General features: G+C 46.9%; 1 protein-coding gene and 1 pseudogene across 1 annotated transcript; both read right to left on the reverse strand.

The window, feature by feature from the left end:
* Positions 1–345: 345 nt before the first annotated feature.
* LOC144165304 (uncharacterized) lies at positions 346–1,952 on the reverse strand. Its single transcript, XM_077695425.1, has one exon. It carries the CDS (start codon positions 1,936–1,938, stop codon positions 706–708), a length of 1,233 nt encoding a protein of 410 aa, XP_077551551.1. The 5' UTR covers positions 1,939–1,952; the 3' UTR covers positions 346–705.
* Positions 1,953–13,516: 11,564 nt separating this feature from the next.
* LOC144145762 (E3 ubiquitin-protein ligase KCMF1-like) lies at positions 13,517–16,360 on the reverse strand (annotated as a pseudogene).
* Positions 16,361–18,319: the final 1,959 nt, after the last annotated feature.

Here is an 18,319-nt window from a genome sequence, read left to right on the forward strand (position 1 = left end):
TTTCAACTTTGTCTTTGGGAGAGAGAAACGAAATTGAGCTAAGACGCACTTATGATCTGAGAGACCATCCAGTACCTCACACTCATGGTCACCGTCAATATTGGACCGAACAAAAACAAGATCCAGTATTGATTTGCTTTCTCCGTGAATACGTGTATACTCATGAACTAGTTGAACCAAATCAAAACGAAATGCAATATCAATTAACTCCTCGTTGTTAAAAGTATCATGAGTACCAGAAGAGAAGGTGGGCCATTCAATACCAGGTAGGTTGAAGTCACCACAAAGCACAAGTTTCGTGTCTTTCGCTATCTGAAGACCAATGTATTCCTTTAAATTCTGCAAAGCATCAATTCTGGTACTAGGGGGTCTGTAAACAACACCAATGACCAGGCACTTTCCGTCGCGACACATTTTACAAAATAAGGCCTCAACACCAACGGGGTCGGCCATTCTAGCAATTTGTATGTTATTTTTAAAGAGTAACGCCACACCGCCTCCCCTTGAATCACGATCTTTGCGATAAACACGATAATCTGGGGGAACAAATTCGCTATCATGGATTCCCTGGTGAAGCCAGGTCTCTGTCAGTGCAACAATGTCCGGATCATGTATCGATATCAGATGTTCTAGATCAAGTGTCTTGTTTACAATACTACGGCAGTTAACATTTAGTAACTTTATATAAGGGGATGCGGAAGGTTGTCATATGGCTGATCGTTTTCGAAGAGGCACCTTATCATTTTTTTCTTTGTCCCAGACATACATAGTTCCATTCACAGACACCTTATCAAAAACCAGCTTTACGTCCTCTTTCCGCTTGCGGTTTTCACTTGTGCTTTCCCAAAGTTTTTTTCTGACTTCACGAACATTCTGGGAGAAGTCTTCTGTAATGTACATGTCTGTGTTCTTTAGTTTAGGGCAGTTCTTAAATATTAAGAGTTTTTCGCGAAAATCGACAAGCTTCAAAATTACGGGGCGAATTTTGTTCTGTTTTTTAACTCCTAACCGGTGGCACCTTTCGACTCCTGAAACACTAATTTTTAAGGTTTCCTTAAAAAATGTGTTAACCACGTTCTCGTGCAAGGATTCCAGGGATTCATTCTGTTCTTCTTTTAAGCCGTGAATAATGATGTTATTTCGCCGGCTGCGATTTTCGAGATCGTCAATTTTATCTAACACGAAGGTAACGTCGTTTTGAACCTTCGTGACAGTTGATTCGAGTGACTGAATTTTATCACCGAAACCGGCAAGGCGAGCGACGGAAACTTCTAATGAATCCAGCCTATCGTTGAACTGCGCGAAAGAGTCAGTTAAGGCTTTCTGCGCATCACCAAAAGTGTTCATCTGTTTCATTATTTCTTTTTGGCTATTAAGTACGTGAAGAATCAGTTCACGGTCAGTGAGAGTACAATGAAGCTGGCCTTCATTGTCCGAGCTCACAGAGTCCGGCCCTGGGTTCTGCTCGACGTCACCGCATCTCAAAAGAAGATTAACAAATGCGCGGAAACCTAAAGAAGACAACGCTCGTTTCACACCAGCGGGGCAGGGCAGCAGCAAAAGACAAACATCGTCACTTCGAAAAGGTTTGGCCTCAGGCAAGCGACTAACCTGCGCCAAGAAAAAGATGTTCCGGTTGAACATTGTTGCAGCCACGCTGCCGCCGTGCCCACTGAAGAGTCCGGGAGGCGGTGGGGAATTTATGAGCTGTTGTTGCGATGACGTCACTCGGCCACTGGCGCTGTACTCGGTAAGGACGACGAGCGTCCCCCCGGGTGGATCCGTGATGTGGCAGAAGTGTGACGATTGCTCGTTTTCTTCTTGAAGCAAAGTCGGGTACGGCGTATCAGGGTGGTCCACGTGGTTCCATGGGTGAGCGTGCCCGGTGAATGCGATGCTGTAGATCTGCGCCAAGAAAAAGATGTTCCGGTTGAACATCGTTGCAGCCACGCTGCCGCCGTGCCCACTCTTACACAGCTTAATCGTTCGATATCTATCTTCGTCCTGGGTGATTTTAACTTTGCGGATATTTCCTGGAAGGGAGTTAGTGACCGACCTGTGGCCCGTTCATCTGAAGGCACAAGGTTCATTAGCCTTTGTGAGGATTTCAACCTAACCCAACTGGTAATAAAACCTACACGCGTTACGCCTACTTCCTCTAATGTGCTTGACCTAATCCTCACCACTACTCCCGACACCATTTCACCTGTAACTTACCTAAGTGGTCTAAGTGACCATTGTATACTGCAATTTACTTACAGTACCAAATTTCCTCGTAAAGAACAAACTACAAAGATAATAAAAGATTATGAAGGGGGCGATTTTGCTGCCATCAACGTAGAACTTGAAGCGTTTACAGATTCTTTCATCAGCAGTTTCGAAAATCGCACAGTAGAAGATAACTGGAATGCATACAAAACCAAAGCTTTATCACTGATCGACAAATACGTACCCGCCCGTACCGTACACTCTAAACTTTTTTTCCTCCCATATACTCCATAGAGGTTCTTTTTCGCCGGTCCTCTAGTGGTCCTCCTTGTAGGAGTTTTTTTACTACATGGAACAGGGAGGTTTTGTTTACCTCCTCAAAACAGGGAGTTTTTAGGTTATAGAAAGGAGGTATTTAGGGAGTGTTTAGAAATGTTCGGGAGAATTTAAGGAGGTCAAAATGGAGTATTCTTTACTTCCTGAAGGGCGTTTTTAAGTGATGTTTATGGAATTTTTCGGCGGTTGAATAGGAGCCTATTATGGCTCCCTTTGGAAGTACTTATGTTAGTTTAGGGGCGTTTTTAGGAGGTTCAAGGGAAGCATTTACTTCTTTTGAATGGAGTTTGACGAAAGTTTGGGGAGTTTTGTAGGCTTTCCGAAAGGAGGTTTTCAAGGCCACAAGGGAGAATTTCTAGTTCCCTGCGGGAGTACTGATTTCACACGGTTTTTCTCGATTTCAGGTTTATTTCAAACGAACTATCGCAGAAAAGTTTACATGGTACATGGTGTACACAAGGAGGTTCCGAAATAAATACTTATGGCGACCTCATATTAGAAATCACAAATGGTACATTGCTAAATAACACGCCAGTTAGGAATTGAAGACAGCAATACGATGCTAGTTGAACAAAACGTAGAAACAATATTACTACAAGAACTGTAAATACGCGAAAAACAAAGATAGGCACAAACACAACCGCATGGTAAGTGAAATCATTATAGAATACTAGAGGATCGAGAACGCGTCAGTACTCATCAGAACTTATCAGTACGCATCAGCGCTCAGTACACAGTGAAAAAAATGGCTGCAGTGGTTTACAACAACAAAAAAAAATTCAGTAGGTGGTGAAATGAGCGAGAGCTGTCTGCTAGTTGAACAAATTGTAGAAACAATAATAATACAAGAACTGGAAATACTTGAAAAACAGATAGGCACAAACACAACCGCATGGTAAATGAAATCATTATATAATACTAGAGGATCGAGAACCCGTCAGTATTTATCAGAACTTATCAGTACACATCAGTACTAAGTGCACAAAGTGAAGAAAAAATGGTTGCAGTGGTTTACAACAACAAAACAATTTTTCAACTTGTCGTGAAATAAGCGAGAGCTGTGCAACGATTTTATATTGAAAGGTAACAAGCATTTTGTAGGTGGTAAAGGCACAAGAGATAAATTATGCAGGAGACAGACTGCAGTGAGATGGCTATGGATAAATGAGTAATATAAAGAACGAAAAATATGCTGCAAAAATACCAGTGCGTTTTGATAAAGACACAAATGCGCCAAGAAAAGTGACCGAGTCTGACGGGTCAATTGCAATGATATAGAACAGAATGGGTGGTATCGCGACAGCTTCTTTAGAGTGAGAACAAAAAGCCATGAAATTCGTGTTTTTTGGATAATTTTTAGTTGATTCATTTCGCACCAGTTGCCAATATTATTTAGATAATTGTTTCAAGTTAAATTAGTTTGTTAATAATATTGCTTCACTGAAAGATAGCTGTATTATGAGCATACAAAACGGCCCATCAAATATCCCCTTTTCTGTAAAAAAAAGAAAAAAGAAAAAGTCAGAAATATAATACGGAATTCTTTTTGACTACTATCCAATGATTACAGGATTGAAAAAAAATATTAGTGAGCGATATTGATGCGATAAAAGTTAATTAGTTCTAAATCGTTCACACGTGGTTTGGCGCAGGCAAGGTCCAAAAAGCCATGTTCCACAAACGTTAGAGCTCTGTGTGCCTTCTTGGGATATTGAATGTTGAAAATCCAGAACGATGCAAACAGACTACACAGTCCTCCCAGTAAAGATGATGCAGTCAAGACACTCTGGCCATCGATGTGAGGTTAACTTCCCCGTTCACGGAATGCAGGCAGGGAGTCAGAGGAACATCTGCCTGAAAAAGCAAAAAAGAAAAAAAAAAAAGCCCCACACGTAAAATTCAAGACAGACACTATGGTTAAATGAACTTAATAATTCGGTACAGTAATAAAATTGTAAGGCCAGGTTCCCTGCGAATTCCAGTACCTAAATTAGGAATGCAAAGGCTTCATAAAACCAAGTGCCAGTACATTAACCGTCGTGGCTTTTGCAGCAATAAAAAAGATATTACTTCCGCACAATATACTCGAGCACAACTTTAAATGACAGTAAAGATAAAATGCAAGTCTCTGTAGGTTGATAGATTAGTTTTTGTTTTTGACTGAAAAACACTTTGGTATTGCATGGTTTTGTTAACTGCTGTTTCTTGCTTTAAGATGCCAGCTTGCATCTATTCAAGTGAGTGGGCACACAGTTAAAGATGCAAACCCTTACACTGCCTCTTCCCTACCATGGTGGCTCACTTTCATAGAAAAAGTGGAGCTTTTGCGAGCTGGACGGCTGTTGCAAGCCGTGGCAATACTCACTTCTGCTGCAGGGGCCAACTTGGTTTCCGAATGCAGCCTTGCCTTGTACAGCACAGCCTATCCTGCCTTAAGATCTATGAAGTCATTCAACTCGTTCATGTATCAGGATCTGCAGAAGAAAATGGTGTCAGCAAATAATGAATTCATGCCGGACAGGCACCCACTGTTTCAGTTATACTTGCAGATACCTCCACCTATTTCCCTCCTGGTATTACATCCAAAGCTAATTTGTTACGGCTTGTCTCATCAAGTATGGTCATTTGTCATAACACAGCTAGTCATACAGGAAAGTCCTTCACTGGGTCAGAAAACACTTTCTTTTTTTACAGTAGTAATAAACTAGGCGACTCAGTCATCCGTATTCTGACACCTTAATATTCTGTGTCACCGAGCTGACAAGCGTGATTGGTGCATAAGGTCATTTGTAGCCGCAACCTTTACTACAGCCTTGTTAGCTAACGTAAACCTCGTTCATGGCACCAAATTACTTGTGATTGCATGGCAACAAAAAAACAAAACAGCTGAAATGGAAACGCTATTCTCGCAAACTTACCTACGCTGCCTGCCACACACACCTGCCTTAGTTAATTTACCGTGATTGTAGAAGTTTCCGTCACGCCAAACCACAGTGCACTTTTTGGAGCTGCAAGCCCCGTGTCAAAATCGGGTGTCAGATGAATCGAGTAATTTTTGTGTATGGTCTTACTATTGATTATGACAAATTTATTACCAACAAAAGAAGAGTGTGTGCATTGTTCTTGTAAAAAAATGATATCCTTTTTTATGCCCGGCAGACTTGTGTCATACTACGGCAAACTCTGTTCTCTTCCATAAGGGCATGAATTTGTGTTTTTAATTACGTGGCCTTAGCTGGCGACTGACGGGCCCCGATTGTATACAGACCCCTCATTATCATCCGAAAGGGAATAAAAACATTTCGGTTTCGAACCACGTCGCCGTCGTGGTCCACACTATATGCATTTAATCGTTCGATAGGCTCATAGCATCTTATACGCATGTCACCGTTTCATTAATAGGGTACGCTGCTAGATGTGAAGAGTCGACTCAAGCGAGCAAACAACCCCACCGAATCTACAGGGCACAGTTTTCGAAGGGGGTGGCCGTCTGATCTGCGGCTTTCGCCGACCAGAGCGCTAAGAATGAGTCAGAGCCTTGAACGAAAACAACACAAAGACTTATATTTGGACAGGCAAGCCATCAGGAGCGTTAACAAATAGATATTACAAAGTAGAGCAGTTAACTAAAAAGAACACGAGCAGTTCGATGCATATGAGAGACAGAGTCCCACAATATTCACCGACTGGGCCCGACGATGCACCGCTGTCGGAGGCGATTCGGCTACCTGAGTAACCGTCACGTTGCTTTGAAACGACGCCGCGCGCGACAAACGATTTCATCTCGAATGCCCTGTTACAAACCGGCCTACAAAAGAATGCGAATGCCTACCCCAAAAGCCACAAACAAGTACAATACAACGAGTGTGCGCTTTTTTCTTTGCCCGTGCGTGTACGTGCTGTGTGCGGCACGGGTACTTCGCAGTTAACCCTATCCAAACGTTTGACAAACGCATCGACTGATGAAAGAGCACTTACCAGCGAGCTGTCCACAGCTGTCGCCGTATCCAAATGTTGTTAGCGGCCGTTCGTCGTGTGACAGGGGCACATAAATATCTTTCCACCAAATGGCACAACTAGTCCTTCTCAAATAAGAAAAAAATGATGGCCCAAGACGAGGCGCTTGAAGCTCCGGCCGCACCAAGTCACCGGCCGCGCTGCATTGATAGCACGGAGGTGCGGAGGTTGTTTACATCCGGGCAGCAAGTCGTGCCGCCAGGGCAAGTTGAGTCGCTGCAGTCGGGTGCGTTGTCGCGCTGGCACGAGAATTTAAATTGTCTATATATGCGCAAGCAAGCGAAGCAGATGAACAGTGCAATTGTTTGCAACGGCGAGAACTGTCTCTTTGTTAGCGGCAGAGTTTGACAACACCTACCGCCAAAATAAACAGATTGAAACAACACGGCCGCGCTGTCTGTTTGTGATTGCGCTGGCTGAAGCATCTATACGGGTATACGTACGGTATCGGTTTTGTAGCTGCATGCAACTGTCACGTCCTGCTTCCTCGTTCTAATTAGCATTAGTCCACGGTTGAAGTGCTGACACACGGAAACAACACAAGACTAACATGGCGACCGCCCGCTTGAGATGATTACCCCAGATGGGGAGTTTATTGTGGACGTGGTTGTTTACAAGGGACTGAACGCCATCTCACAAATGGTGTTATGTCGTTCTAAATCCTCCCTTTTGCTACACGGATGGGCAACGGTACTACCATGGAGGTTCGTCCACTTGTTTAGACCATGCCTAGGGAGTACATTTTTTGCTATAAGTACTTTTCAGGGCACATTACTTGATTAAAACTCCATTTCCGACTAGTTTGCGTTTACCGTGTACGTTCTAATTACAAGTATCCGTGGTTTACGTCTAACCTTAACAGGCTCCGCCACAAAAAAAAGCGCCTGTTCCGGCGCGCTGTGTGGACAGATAAGGCAGACACATGGTCCGCTTACAATATCGCTGTCTTTGAGTACAAACGGGCAAGTAAGGAGAGCAAATCAAAGTTTTTCGTAACCACCTTGCCTTCTTTGCTTCGAAATAACCCGCGTAAATTCTGGAATATTTTTAATGGCACTAAACAAAAACTAATCAACCTTTCCGATGAACAAGGCGCGGCTATTCCTTCTAACCAGTGTTGCGAAGCTTTACAGGATGCATTTACTGTCTCATTTGGTAATAATCATTGTACCGTTTTGCCCTGCACTTACAATGTGTCTTTGCCGTCAATGGATTTCATTGTTATTGACTGGGTAGGAATTGAATCGCTCATTAATAATATCAAGAATTGATCCCCTGGAACTGATGGAATTCCCGCTCAATTTTTAAAGGGCACTGCAACGTACTCTTCTATAATCTTGTCTTGCATCTTCACACAGTCCTTGCAATCCTCTACCCTCCCCAGTGATTGGAAGGCGGGAAAGGTGGTGCCAGTGCCCAAACAAGGTAACACTTCTGACCCCTTGAACTACAGACCCATTTCACTAATTTGTATATCGTGAAAAATTCTAGAACACATATTGTATTCTCATTATCACCATTTTCCTTGAAATAAACAACTTCTTCACTAAATTCCAACGTGGGTTCCGAAAGCACTACTCTTGCGAAGCACAGTTACTACTTTTCACTGCATCTTTCTCGACTTCCGGAAGGCATTTGATTCTGTGTCACACCACCTTCTTCTTTATAAACTGAGCAAGCTTAACATTGACTACAGCCTACTTAAATGGATAGAAGCTTTTCTAACAAATCGAACGCAGTATGTCACCGCCAATAGCTCCAATTCACGCGTGCTCCATGTAACATCCTGGGTTCCCCAAGGCTCTGTCTTGGGCCCCTCGCCTTTCCTTATTTATATTAATGATCTTGCTGCCCACGTTTCCTCGTCAATTCGACTTTTCGCGGATGACTTTGTAATCTGTCGTAAAATAACCAACCCCGTAGACTCTTCTTCACTACGATCTGACCTCAATAACGTATCCTCGTGGTGCAACAACTGGCTCATGAACCTTAACCCAAACAAGTGCAAATATATGAGGGTCTCTAACACTACTAATCGCCATAACCTGCCTGGATACTTTCTCAACTCAACACAATGAGACACCGTTCTCTCCTACAAATACCTTGGTGTTCACATAAGTATCGATCTCTCATGGCACAAGCGTACTGATTACATCACTAACAACGCTAACCGCATGCTTGGCATCATCCGTCGTAATTTTTCGCTAGCTCCAGTCTCTTTAAAACTGCTTCTTTATAAGACACTTATTAGAAGTAAGCTCGAGTATGCTTCAGCGATTTGGGACCCTCACCAGGTATCTCTTTCTTCCCTAATTGAATTGACCCAGAACCGCTCAGCTCGTTTTATTGTTTCCAACTACTCCCGCACCGCCAGCGTATCCATTATTAAATCTAACCTTGGGCTTCCTGAATTATCTATCAGAAGGAAAGTATCTCGCATCTGCCTCTTCCACAAAATCTACTTCACCAATCCTGATAATAAACACGACCTTCTCTCACCACCTGCTTATATTTCCGAGCGTATTGATCACAGATTTAAAGTTAGCGTGCCGAGCTCGCCTACAAACGTGCACTTCAATTCATTCTAACCAAGGACAGCCACCGAGTGGAACCACCTTCCCGCCTCCATCGCCAGCAACCCTGACCCATCATCGTTCAAGACGGCCATTATAAACTTTGTATAAACTTTACCCACTCCTCTCCGTAACTCCCTTCGAGGCCCGGAGATTATTGTAATAAATAAATAAATAAATAAATAAATAAATAAATAAATAAATAAATAAATAAATAAATAAATAAATAAATAAATAAATAAATAAATAAATAAATAAATAAATAAATAAATAAATAAATAAATATCAGAAATCAGGCGCTGGTCTTCTTTCGCTACACATTTTCTGGTGCCGTGAAGCCCGGGAAACGAGGCACGAACGGACCCATGTTTGACGGCCCAGCGGCTCCGACGCACGCGAGGCTTGGATACCTCCGCACTGCTTTATCCTGGAAGCCTTACCCTCGGTCGCCGCCTTTTCGGCTCTTGCTCAAGCTGTTTCCGTCCCCTATGTATTCAAAAACCCCAGAGCCTTGCTTCGCCGACGGGTGCCATGGACGCTGTTCGCATTCACCGAGATGTCCTGCGAGCGACCATCTCCAGGACCATGACTGTGCTTGACGCCTTGCTGCGGAGTCGGGCAGCGACGGCCATAGACTGACAGAATCTTCTCGACCTCATCTTTTATGACCAGATGAGCCTGCACAAACTCGACGCTCAAGTTCAGGAGAACCTCAAGGATGAAGAATTTGATGCTGACATTTTGGAAGCGATCGATTATGACGAACGTATCTGCGCTTCAGAACGCGCGTACGCTTCTCAGTAAGCCAAGCCTCATCCGCAAGCCCCGTCCCTCAACCTTAGGCGGCCCTATTTACTACCGGCATCACAACTTCGACTATCTGCTCGTTTTGCTGAGGAGGCCCGGTGGACGTTTTCTGAGGAGGCCTGGCGGACAATGATCCCTGGTGACGTACCGCCCGTCCGGGCAATGACTGGTGCGCGGGTAGTAGAACAGGACAACGACGACGGAGGCCCTGCGGCCTTTCAGGACGCCAAGCAAGACCCCAACGGGCTCAGCCAGGGAGAGAGGCTCTGGCCTTTGCGCAAACTTGCTGCTACCATGGCTGCCGTGACCGTTCTGGAGCAGTCTCAGGAACCCTCCCGGCACCTCGGCGTCACTGCCACGACTAACGTTTCGGAGACGGCTCCGCGCCTCTGCCATGACTCTAGCCTCGCCGACGAGACTTCTGCTTTGGAGACGTCTCCGTGGCCCCAGCGGGACACTGGTGTGGTAGACGCGAGTCCCACTTCGAAGACGTCACAACGGCTCTTCAGCAACCCTAGCATCACTGAGTTGAGTTCTGCTCCGAAGACGTCTGATCGGCCCTGCCGCGACCTTAGCGTCGACAAGGAGACTCTCTTTTAGATGCGACGCTCAGAGCATCTCTTGTCGGCGGCCCTATCCTTCCTGCGTGCGTCCGTTGTTGTCCGCGTGCGTCCGTTGTTGTCCGCAGCCACACTCCCCCTCTCCTCTCCGATAGCGAACACTCTCTCGCCAGGGGAGTTGGATTGGATTCGATTGGATTGGCTTGGCTTGGCTTGGCTTGGCTTGACTTGGTATGGATTGGATTTGGATTGGATTGGGTTAAAGTTGATTGTGTTGGGTTGTGTTGCGTCATAGCCGCGGCACTCTCTCTTCGTGGTCTGCTCTCCTTCGGGCACGCTGCGCATATAACCGGTGTGCCGCTCTCCGGCGGCCTTTCGGTCGACGGTTGCTCTCCGTTTGCGCTCTAACCCCCCTCAACGTCGCATCACACCAGGGTTCCCGCGAGGGGACGTGAGTCTAATTTTTTTGGAGGCAGTCTTTTTTGGAGGCATCCGAGCTACTCTGTTGCGACTGCGACCCTTTTGCTGCCCATGGGAGTCTCGTAGTGAAACCACCTCAGCAGACCTTATGCGTTTCGAAGACAGTTTTATTGGATCCGGCTACGAAAATGTGGTCCGTGCAGAATGCGGTCCCGCTTCAGGCGATGGCTAAGAGCCTGCTTCTCCGGCGCTCCGTGAGCGAGCTTCGCCGCTTGATGCGAGCTTCGTCCTCGTTGCGGAGCTGAACAAATATTTCGGTCGATACGACCCCTTCTTTAGCAAGCACAATTCGATACTGGACGTGCCCTTCTACACTGTTCATAGGTCCGACGAGACGGAAGTCACAAACCGGATGTGCTGCTGGAATACACCGATTACTTCACAGAGGCAGTATCAGACATGGACAATGCCACGACGCTCGCCGCATGAGCTCTGCAAAGTTGACCGTCCGCATCAGATGTTCTCATTCGATTCCGGCGGCTGCCTTCTGGCCGAAAACCTTGACCAACGTCTCTTTTCCCGGGTGACCATATAAACATTCGCAGTCTTCATTGTTTTTATTTTGATTTGATTCTATTCTTGCGCGAAAAAACAACACATTCGCGCGAAGGGAGCCGGGAAAAAAAGCCGTAAAACTGCTTGCCTATCCCCAGCCCCCCGGTGCGACAGGCGGCAAGCGGCATTGGCCAATATTAACAAAAGTCAACAAAAAAAACGCAACGTATATACAATATAAGCAGTGACTATAAACAGTACTCAAAATACATACTAAACAGGGTTTGGAAAAATAGGAACTTATAAATACAGTTATGAGAAAGGGGAAAATATCCTTATAACAACATCATGAGTTACGTATAAAGATGCTGCGTATGTGGTTTAAAGGACTGATAGAAATTTCTTTAAAATTACTTAGTAAAGACGGCAATTTGTATCGCAACATTTGTTCTCCATAATTTGTTCAGCATTTTTTTACTTTCTAGGTTTCAGGATTGCGAGTAGAACATATCGAAGAGAGCTTCTGTAGACCAGCTAGATTAATTAGTGAGCCGTTATTTACTACTGCTTGTTTGTAGCATCACCAAAGTTTATAACTAAAAATAGAATCCATACAAAAAACATTGTACTTTAGCTCTAAGTCACTTTGGTCCAGCAACCCAGCAAGCGCATGTTGCTCGTGACTGCCCGTGCAGCTGCCAGCTAGCCCATAACGAAGTTGGCGGCGGCGGGAGTACGTTAACCCTTTCACTGCCGGGTTTTTGCTTACTGCGCCTCTCGCCCTGCAGGGTATTTTTTTTTCATGTTGATTCAGTGGAAGTTGGTTCGCGTGTGTAAAAGCGTGAGCTCCATCTGTTGTCTAAAATTTAATTTACAAGTTCTATGTGTTCAGGTGGCCTCTCCACGGGACATGAATGCAATTTTTTTTTCGCACGAGTAGTCTCGGGAGTGGCAGGGAGCGAGTTTAAAAAGCAGCACGAGTGTACTCGGGAGTAGCAGGGGTGCGTGCGGGTGGTTTCACGAGTTACCTCGGTCGTGGCAGTTAAAGGGTTAACAAACTAGGACGCGCAGGCAGGGGGTGACAGTAGGACGAGAGGAAGAGGAGGATCGGAGGCACTCAGTGCCTCGCTAGTCGACACCATCACCATATCGGAAGCCAGACGATGGCCTTCTTTCGCTACAAGGGCTACGTAAAATGCGCCATTTATTATTACATCGAAGCTGACTGACTCTTCTCTCGGTTTTACGAGGGCTGCTGCTGCTGCCTTCTGGGCGGGTTACCCGCTTGGTTTTGTGACACAAAGCATGGCGTCCACGGGGACGGGGAAGCGACACAAACAAGGGTCGGAGAAGGGGCGACCAGGAAAGTTGCACCAGATTACATGTAATGCTTCGCCTTAGAACATGTAATGCTTCGCCTTAGTAGAATAGTGTAGACAGGCGTTCATGTTGTACAACGTCTATCTTTGAAAAATATCGCTATCGTGAACACAACAAAAATGAGGAATGGCGTAACAAACGATTTCTGGAAACTAAACTTTTTATTTTATTTATACTCAAAAACAGGCTTATAACGCGAGCAGTTTACTTCACGTGTATCCTAAGGTCATCATCAGGCTTGCATAAGTCTATTTTGAAGAAGAAAAAAACAGTTGTAAGAAAGCGCTTCGTTGCAATTCCTCTGCTTTACAGAAATGTTCGAGCCCAAACAACGCCGTTTTTTTATTGTTCCTTCTACTAAACCTTTCTTCACACACCACGGGAATTAGAAATGAACGAGGCGACAGGGAAGTCACAGACGACATTGACACTAGCAGGTAGCGCGATAACTGAGAAAGGTTTGGTCAAATACACGACTGAGGGCGGTCAACCGTACAAGCCCTCCAAGGCTTCCACAGTGTAAGCACTTTATTGCAATTTTTCACCGCAGGTGAAGCAGTGGTGAAGAAAATGTTAAAGTCTGCTTAAGGAATCAGCATGGTCACCAGGAAGTCACCATACGGCCTAGCAAGCCGGGTCGGGTGTGTAGTCCGCGTTTGGTCATTTCAAACTGGGGAGGTGGTCGCTGTTGACCTCGGGCTTGTGGTCAGTCAGCCCCGATCTGGCTGAAGTACTTGGCCCGGGAGTAGTAGGTGTAGTTGGCTCCGTGCTTGTAGTAGTCGTAGTCGGCGCCAGGTCTCCGGCAGCGGGCTCCGAACTTGTGGGTGGAGGATTATCCTGGCTTGCGATCACCGCCGACTGATAGCTTGTGGTCACATTAGGCTCCAGGCAGGTGGTCACAGCCGGCTTGTCCTGCCTTGTGGCATGAACTTGCTCACGGATAGCGTTGGCAGCCGATTCCGCGCCTGTGGTTGCAGGTCTCTTCGAGGTTGTGACAGCATTCGGCTCAGAAGCTACGGTAGCAGTTGCATCAGGGCTTGTGGTCACACCCTGAGACTTCGACTCTTCCCACGGACCAGCAGGGCCAACTGGAGTCTGCAGCGCCAGTGCACTGAGCAGCAGCTCCTGGACGAACAAGGTGCGGTCAGCCCGTTCCACTTCAAGCGCCTGCTTCCGAGAATCGGACGCACTGGCCTCGATCATCCCGTTGAGCAGAAACCGAGGGTCATCGGGGGGCGGTGGTTCGACTAACGTAGTTTTCGGAGGCGCGTCGACCGGCTCTGGAATGCGCGCCGGCGGGAGAGAGTACACCGAAGTCACGGGCAGAGGGAGGTCACGGAGCCGAGGTCGAATATGCTCCTGATACACCGCCTGTAATTCCTGCCGAGTAGCTTCCAGTCTCATTCGTATCTGCTGATTCTCGGGTACTGCCCATGTTACCCGGGGTTCCGTCGAAGTGCACCGGGCTCCCGCCAATGCCTGGGACTGTATGTCAGAGAAAGTGCTAGGAGAATCCAAATCACGCGGCGACGATGGCGGGATGGTGACCCGTAACGCAGCCTGCCTTTGCGGTTGCCGATCTGGCACGAGGTTTCCAACTGCGCCGAAGCGAAACTGGGAGACTCTCAGCAAGCGTCGCGAAAACGGCTCTTCATCCTGGAGGTGTCGGTTCCTTGCGTGGTCAGTGCTAAGGTGCAAGGCCAAGTCTCCCGTCATGCGATTCGGCTCTCCGCCGGGCGTCGCCGCGCACACCGGACACACCACGGGCGTCGCGGTCTCCGTGTGCTCGGAGGACACGTGCTCCCGGAGACCAGCCAGCGTGAAGCCCATGGTGGCGCACATGGGACAAGTGAAGGACTGCGGCTGGTCGGCCGGCTTCCCGGCGTAGTAGAGCTCCCGGTCCGAAGGAGTCAGGATGCACTGGACGGCATGCTCGACACCGTGAGCCTTACTGGTAGCCCCCTCTTCGTACCAAGTCTCGCACAGGTCGTAGTCGTAGCATATGAGGCACTTGTAGCGCTTTCCCCGGAAGTCTGACCGGGAGCACGCATCGCAGCTCACCCCTTAGTGCACGGACAACCTGTACGAAAGGGAAAATCCGGGCAGCCATGGCGGAATCTCCCGTGTTCAGTGATCGACAGCAAGCACGACCACAAGGGGTATTTTAAGGAATACTTGCCTTCTAAATATATTTATGCACATTTTCGATTAAATAGGAGCAAACTGCAGCATGCGATTATGATTGTCTCTAAATATCTGCAGCAAGGCCTAGAATTAGGTAGGGCCAATACGTATACGAGCTGGAAGACGTCTCTGCAGGACAGGCGTCTTCTAAGGCTGCGGAAGGCATTTAAAACGTTTAGGATCATGAGTTGGCTACTCTGTGAAACGTTATTAGTTTTATTCATCTCTTTTCTCCTAGGGGTGTTCGTAAATTCTCTATGGTTATGGTGAGAGCAGACATCACCGCCTCGTAAGCTAGCGCATAGATTGTAGCAAAAATACCTGCCTGCAGTAGTCATTTCATTATGTCCTCGTTCGTTAACCGCTCTCTTAAACTGAGCCTTTTTGGCGAGTGGGTGACCCCTTCGCCATCTCCCCACCCTGCATGCGAGAATTTGCAGATGATTCAAACATAAGGCTGTTCGGGACAACCATACTACGACAACCATACTAGAAGCTGGAACGAGCACACCGCCCACTAATTAACCTTTAGTGGTGGCAACAAGGGTGGCACGAAGCCGTTTCAAGCAGCACACAAAAATTAAAATGATAAACGCGGCCGCTTTAAAACAGCAGAAAACTTTCAGCCCGCAAGAGAGCCCCCATGGTATTAAGAAAACCAATGCATTTGAAATGTAACCACGGTGACCCCGCAAATGAAGTTTAAACACTCGATTGCAATTAACATCGCAATAACAATCGCGAGGTGCTTTTATCCACATACGAGGAATTTTTTTCTTAGCATGCACTTAATAAATCGAGTAGCCAGTATGGCTTAATTCAAGACTATGGGAACATCACTAAATCTCTTCAGCCATCGAGGTTTGCGAATATCTGCCGCACGGTCAAGTGCTTCAAGTACAAAGTGAACGTTGCCGAAATGCTCCCGTCCACAAGCACCCAGGCCTGATGATTGTAAACATGCGACCCTGAATTTTAACGCGACCTTGCCGAACCGCCACGTCTGGTGACTTCCCCGGGAAAGAGATAAGGTGAAACGCTGGCATTTATCACAACCACCCCCCCCCCCCCCCCAAAAAAAAAAAAGCGCAATTACGATCAATTCTGGCGTTGTATAATACTGTCGGCAAGGGCAGAAAATATAACTGTAATAAAAGGTTGTCTCAGAAACATAACCTGGCAGCGCTTGAACACAAAGCACAACGAACACCTTGACTACTCGCTCCGAATCGCCGCCATGCAGCCGTAACGCTGAGCTCGGGTCGCCTTCTAAAAAACCAAGAAAGCGCACAAATTCCCCACTTGCCTTCTGCTGGACATTTTGGGAATACGCAAGCTGAACAGTTCAAGTCTTTGGACGTAGCGAAAAGAAGAAAAATCAGGACCGATTACAATGGATTACGGTGGCATACTGGGCCACCGACCGCTTCCTTCGCTTTCTTCGGTCAGAACGCGCCGGCGTCGGGTCACGTGATTGGCTAGTGACATCGAGCTCGAAGTATGCATGCGACTCCTGGTCGCGATTTAAAACCGGTACGGCAGCAGTGCGTCCAAGAAAGCGGAAATACGTTATTTCTCCTCTTTAAATTGGCGTTTTTTTTTTGTTTTTTCGAACAATATTGCAGCGAAATCGTTTGTTTCTCGTTGCTCTAGGTTTTTCACTGAATTGCGCGTCCAGAAACGAGGTGGAAGCGAAGAGAACAAACCTAACACCATCGAGCACGTGCGTCAACAAGAAAAAGAAGAACAAGCCAAAAATCAACGCCACTGGCGCACACGCGACGGGCCCCATTCACCCACCTGGAGAAGACCACGTGAACATCTCAAAGACGAAATGTTCGAAAGTCCCACGACGACCACGCGCACAGCCAGCCGCCGATCTCATGGTCGCTTGGTCGCGGTGCTGAAAGCACTGCAGTACGCGTTTGAAATACGAATAAAAAAAACGAATAAAAATCGAACTAAAGGAGAGTAAGTAAAAAAAATGAATAAAAAAAAATCGCGCCAATCCACGCCGTGAATGTGGTTGGAAAGCAAAGCTGTAAACGGCACCCATAACGATTTCCCAGGCGACGTCACCTAAATTCACTAACACCGCTCTAGAAATAGTAAAAACCAGAAAAAAGTGAATTGCACTTAACCACACCATTTATTACTTCTAAGAGATATTCTTGGTAAGGTTAAATCAGTGCATGATGCATGAACGGTGTTTGGTTGAGTTGTATTGGTGTAGCACAAGCGTGGAAACGTTTTTTATAAAATTAAAGTTCCAACCCGGTTTTAGACGATCTGACTTCTCCGTCTCTGCGCCGCGGACAGAGGCGACGAGATTTGTGGCGGAGAAGGAGCAGAAGGAGGCAGAAATACTTCCGTTCAGATTTCTGAACGGCCCAAAGTGCAGCCCTTGGGAGTGATTCCTTCTTCTGTGGGGCCTATATGCAGACCGCGCGGCCTGTGTTCTGTCCACCCGCTGAAGCTGGGTAGGTTGAGAGGGCCTGGACAGCAGCATCTCCCATTGCTCATGTTGGGTAGTTGACGGAAAGAGAGGAGCGTGCTCAGGGCTAAAGTCGCACATCCCGATTACGGGGTGGAGTGTTCCTACTTCTGAGCAAAATTTACATTCAGCGTCGTAGCGATTCGGATGCATTAAGTGAAGACACGTAGGCTGTGGGAAGGAGCCCGGATTGTATGAGCCGTAGGGGTAGTTTGTTGTTCTCTGGAAACGTCAGGGTAAGGCAAAGATACGGTCTGTCTCAGAAGGCGATAATGCTGGGTTATCTCCCTGAACGTGACAAGCGGGTGACTGTCCTCGTGCAGCTCCATAGCACGGGAGGTGAAAGCACAGGCTTGTTGGGTGGGCGTATTTGTTGCCCTCCATTGAAGCGTGAGGGGGAGTCCAGATGAGCTGAATGGAACCGTTTGGGGAGTGGTTTTTTTAGCACGCGCAGGGCAGGTGAGGACACCCAACCCAACTGTTAATTCCAGTAGGCTGGCTGGGAATCGGTTACTACCCTCCGAACCCCTGGTTGAGTGAGAGCCAGGGTGATGGCTGCGTCTTCTGCTGCCGTCAGCGCTAAGTTAGGTAGAGGCAAGGAGGTTGGTTCTGGAGGTAGCCATGATGATGGCGTATTGCTGCCCTCGATGTTTGGAGGCGTCTGGTGTAGATAACTGCATGATCCCTACCGAGTGTGGTGTTTAGCGCTTGAGCCCGTGCTTTTCGGTGACTCTCGTCATGTGAGGGGTTCAGATTTCTAAGCAAAGGGAACATCTTTAGTTTTA

This window comes from Haemaphysalis longicornis, unplaced genomic scaffold, assembly GCF_048455015.1.
Source record: "Haemaphysalis longicornis isolate Haplotype H1 unplaced genomic scaffold, Haemaphysalis longicornis Haplotype H1 scaffold_1, whole genome shotgun sequence".
NCBI lineage: Eukaryota > Metazoa > Arthropoda > Arachnida > Ixodida > Ixodidae > Haemaphysalis > Haemaphysalis longicornis.

Bases quoted from the DNA above. Each gene is read 5' to 3' on its own strand.
- LOC144165304 (XM_077695425.1), bottom strand. From the start codon at position 1,938: ATGTTCAACCGGAACATCTTTTTCTTGGCGCAGATCTACAGCATCGCA.